The 3977-nt window shown below is 39.6% G+C and overlaps 1 protein-coding gene across 1 annotated transcript; it reads right to left on the bottom strand.

Annotated features, from left to right (window-relative positions):
• Nucleotides 1–573: 573 nt before the first annotated feature.
• On the bottom strand, nucleotides 574–3764 carry LOC110901811. Its single transcript, XM_022148588.1, has 3 exons — nucleotides 2577–3764; nucleotides 1385–1876; nucleotides 574–909 (listed from the first exon to the last, which is right to left on the bottom strand). Exons 1-3 carry the CDS (start codon nucleotides 3762–3764, stop codon nucleotides 574–576), a joined length of 2016 nt encoding a protein of 671 aa, XP_022004280.1.
• Between the last annotated feature and the right edge of the window lie 213 nt (nucleotides 3765–3977).

The raw sequence follows: 3977 nt of genomic DNA, 5'->3' as shown, positions 1-3977 counted from the left end.
CAATAGAAAGACCCGAAATCTCAGACTTTGGCAATCTGTCAACGCAAGATTCAAGACCATTAAGCCATATGCCGCAACGTGTTACCCACTTAGATGCGTAATGCCTGAGAAAAGCCAGAGTTCTTGTGTAGACATTATGTTTTGCTCCCTAACAGCAGTTTACTCGTCGGTGTTGCTGAATCTACCGACACGTCGTTGCTTGGTACCCCGATTTCTTTTTGTTTTCTGTTTTGCAAGAAATGACAAAGTGTTAGCAATTTTCTATCATTTCTTTTAACAGGAGTCAGACATAAGCATCTATATTGGATTTTCTGGAATACCCCCCCCCTAAAATCTTTATTTTCGAAAGTCCGTTGCCTGAAAATAAAATTTTAAAAGTCAGAAAAACTTTTTGGTGGGCGACGCTTCACGATACTTGTTTTTCTTTCAACAAACGTTTTTTTTTAACTATTGACAAAAGATAGAGTATTAACAAATGATTTTGGATCACAAGATTCATTTCCACCTCAAGGAAATCAATCATTTTCATGTTGAGCACGTATGTGTTGTTTTGTCATGTAACAGTGAGCATGATCATTTCTGCAGGAACGACATATTCAGGCTTGAGAAACAAACATTCCATGTCGTTGGCACCGATATTCCTTTATCACTGACTTGTGATACGCTCATGAGATTGTAGCACAATTCTGGAACATAGTTGACATTTTCCAAAGTAAGTGCTTCAGATACAACATCTCCTATTCCAACGATCTTCCCTCCCTTTTCATCTCCAGTGAATGACACGTAATCACCATCAATAAAACAAAAATTCTTCAGAAGTTCCTTTAAGCCTGTCATGTGTCTTGACCATCCGTTGTCGACATCCCAGATATATTTCATGAGCATTCGAAACCATTTCTGGAGTTTATTCTGAAATACAAGTATATACACAAATCAGTTTGATTTGGGAACCCAGATTTGCTTCACTTTGGATCTATCATGGTTTTGACCCACGATGTCCTCTTTTTTGCTTCCAAAAATAAGTTGTTGAATTAACCAGATTTTTAACAGATTTCTTAAGAAAATCAAGCTGATTTGTGAAATCTTTAACAAAATCATATTCTAGTTTAGAAAAATTCTTGGTTTTACAATGTTTCGCTGTATGTCCTAAATGATCACAGCGAAAACATCGTTTACGTCTGGGCTTTTTGGTGTTAGAAGATGGTGTAAGTGATGAGTGTCTTGAGCTTTTTGAAGAATCTTTTGATGCGGTGTATCTTGAACTCTCGGCTTTCTTCATTTTCTTGTCAACTCTGCTTTCATCTTCTGAGCATTCTTCATCACTGTCGGAATCGGATAAATTTTCAGACGTTTGGTATTGACTTGAGTTTTGCTCTTCACTTGCTTCGTAACTTGAATCATTGCAGCTTTGATCTTCGCTTGAACTTTCTGAATCTTGGTCTTCAATTGTTTCAACACTTGAGCCTTCGGAGCTTTCATCATTTGTTGTTTGATCTTCACTTGTGGTTTTCGAGGTTTCTTCACTTGAAAATTCAGGGCTTTCACCATCTGTTGTTCGACCTTCGCTTGATGTTTCTGATTTTTGCTCATCCTTAGGACTTGAAGTCTCCTTTTCCTCTTCTGAGGCAACACCGCTTGAGTCTTCATTGCAGTGATCTTCAATGATTTTCTTTTCTGACTCTGTCATACCTGTTCTAAATGGAACAAATTCTGGAATTTCCTCTGTGAGGAATTTTCCAAAGCTATTCTTTTTCAATTCTGGCACAAATACAGGAGATTCACAAACAATTTTATCATTACAAAATGCAGAATTTAAATCATGACATTCAGACATAACATGTTCACGATCACGGGTCTCAAATGTAGGCACATGGCCCTTACAGTCATCCGAAGATTTGTTTTTCTCAGAACAGTTCCAGGCGAACCAGTTAACAGTGGAATAACTGTTGCCTGAATAACCTATTCCTATTTTTGAACCACCGCAGTCCCATCCTCATCGCACACATCTTCTTTACACACAATTGGATCTGCATTACTTTTAGAAAAGTTAGCGGTTGTTTTATTTTCACAAGATTCGTTTTGTTCTACAGAGGCCTTTTCATCAATTAGATCGTTTTCGGGATGAGGAGTTGGCATAGGCACATAGTTTTTGCTATATGGTGGAAGAAGAGTTTTCTTTCATTTCCTTGCCTGTCCTTATACCCGATCCCGTCTTTCACATACGTTGGTCGTTGGCAGTTTTTGATGTCAGTAAAGGCCTTTTGACTGACATTCCATTTGTCTATGACGATTTGCAACTTGTTCTTTTCGTTTAAAGCCTTTTCTAGTCTATCTGTGAGATCGTTAATGATAAAATCTTTTCTAAACACAAATTCTTTTAGAGTTTGCATTTCAGCTAAAGTTGAATTCAACTTTCTCTGATATGCGGCCTCGTTCTGTTTAAGCTCTTTGTTAAATTTTAAAGCGTTGTCTTTTTGTCTCTCAAATTCTAGATTTAGAGACTTGTAATGTGCCACGACATCAACGCATGCTGGTGTGCATAACTTTACTTTAAAGTTATGTGGAATGCTATTTACCAAATCCTTGTCTGCCTTTTCTTTTGAGGATTCGGTTTTCATGGCCACAGCTGAGGCTTTCGCTTTCTCTTCCTTCACAGAAGTTGTTTCTTTCTGAACCTGCTCTATGGCCTTCACAGCTTCTTCAACCTTCTTGTCTTTCTCAGGCTCGGAGAAAGTGAGAATACTCTTCATACTCTTGTCGGTAGCATCATCTCCTTTTGGGATTCCCGTAGCCTGTTTCTCGGTAGGTTTTGACGATGAAGATAAAGAATCGCTCGAGATTTTTGCCATGAGTGCTTTGTGAACTTGTTCCTCTGCTTCAGCATTCTCTTTAGCTTGAGTGTCACCGAGCACAACTGTCTTTTCATTGGACCGTGGAGCCTTTGATGCGCTTGCGGAAGCGTTGAAGTAAGTTGTGTCTGAAGCATGTTGACTGACACCTTCAGATGCAAGAAGTGCCACGTTCTTCAATCCTGCAGAAGTCTGAGCAGGCTTTGGGGTGTAACCAGTCGTATTCATTTCTCGTTTGTTAACATCCATTTCAAAATCCTTCAAAGTGTTGATCAAATCGGTTAGAGTGACAGGATTTGGATTGTTGAGGAAATCCCTTTTGATCATCATGCACTTTAGGCTCCATTCCTTTGTAAGTGAGTCTAAAAGCTTCTTTATGGCAGCACGGTTAGTGATATGATTTCCTGCCTTCTTCATCTTGGTCATCATATTTCGAAAGCGACTGATATGATCGGAAAGGCTTTCTCCACGAATTCCACAAAACAGGTCGTATTGCTTCTGAACCATGATTCTTTTGCTCTCAATCAGCTCTTCGTTTCCCTCGTAATATTCGATCAAAGCGAGCCAGAGTTCATTTGCTGTTCTGTATTTTTCAAACATGTTACAGTCATTAGTTGACAGAGCCATGGTTAAGGCGGCATGTGCATGACAGTCCCGTTGGATTAGGGCCTTGTCTTCATCAGTGAAGGTAGTTGCATCATTGTTGGCAACTACCGCATCTCCTCGAACAACCGTTGGAATGTGGGGTCCAGCGGTGACAGAGAGCCACAGATTGTAGTCCGTGTATTCGAAGAACGACTGGATACGAGTCTTCCAAGTACCGAAATCTTCTGCTCCTTTCAACTTTGGTGGTTTAGTGGTGGTTCCGGTCTCATGTTCTGCTTGAGCAATTGGACTTAGTTGATTCAACGACATCTTGACTTGTTTTTTACTTAAGAAAGCTGATCAGACAATAATTTTGCTGGAAGATGATTCTGAGAATAATTTCGCCGATAACTTCGCCAATGCAATAACTTCGCCGGATAGAGGATGGATCCTGCACGAGTGAAGATAGCTAATTTCGCTGAGACAATTAACAAACACGTTAGTTTGGCTAAATTCGCCGATCACCGTGATAAAAACGCTGTG

Source organism: Helianthus annuus, chromosome 13 (assembly GCF_002127325.2).
Source record: "Helianthus annuus cultivar XRQ/B chromosome 13, HanXRQr2.0-SUNRISE, whole genome shotgun sequence".
Lineage (NCBI taxonomy): Eukaryota > Viridiplantae > Streptophyta > Magnoliopsida > Asterales > Asteraceae > Helianthus > Helianthus annuus.
This window is presented reverse-complemented; position numbering and strand designations above follow the sequence as displayed.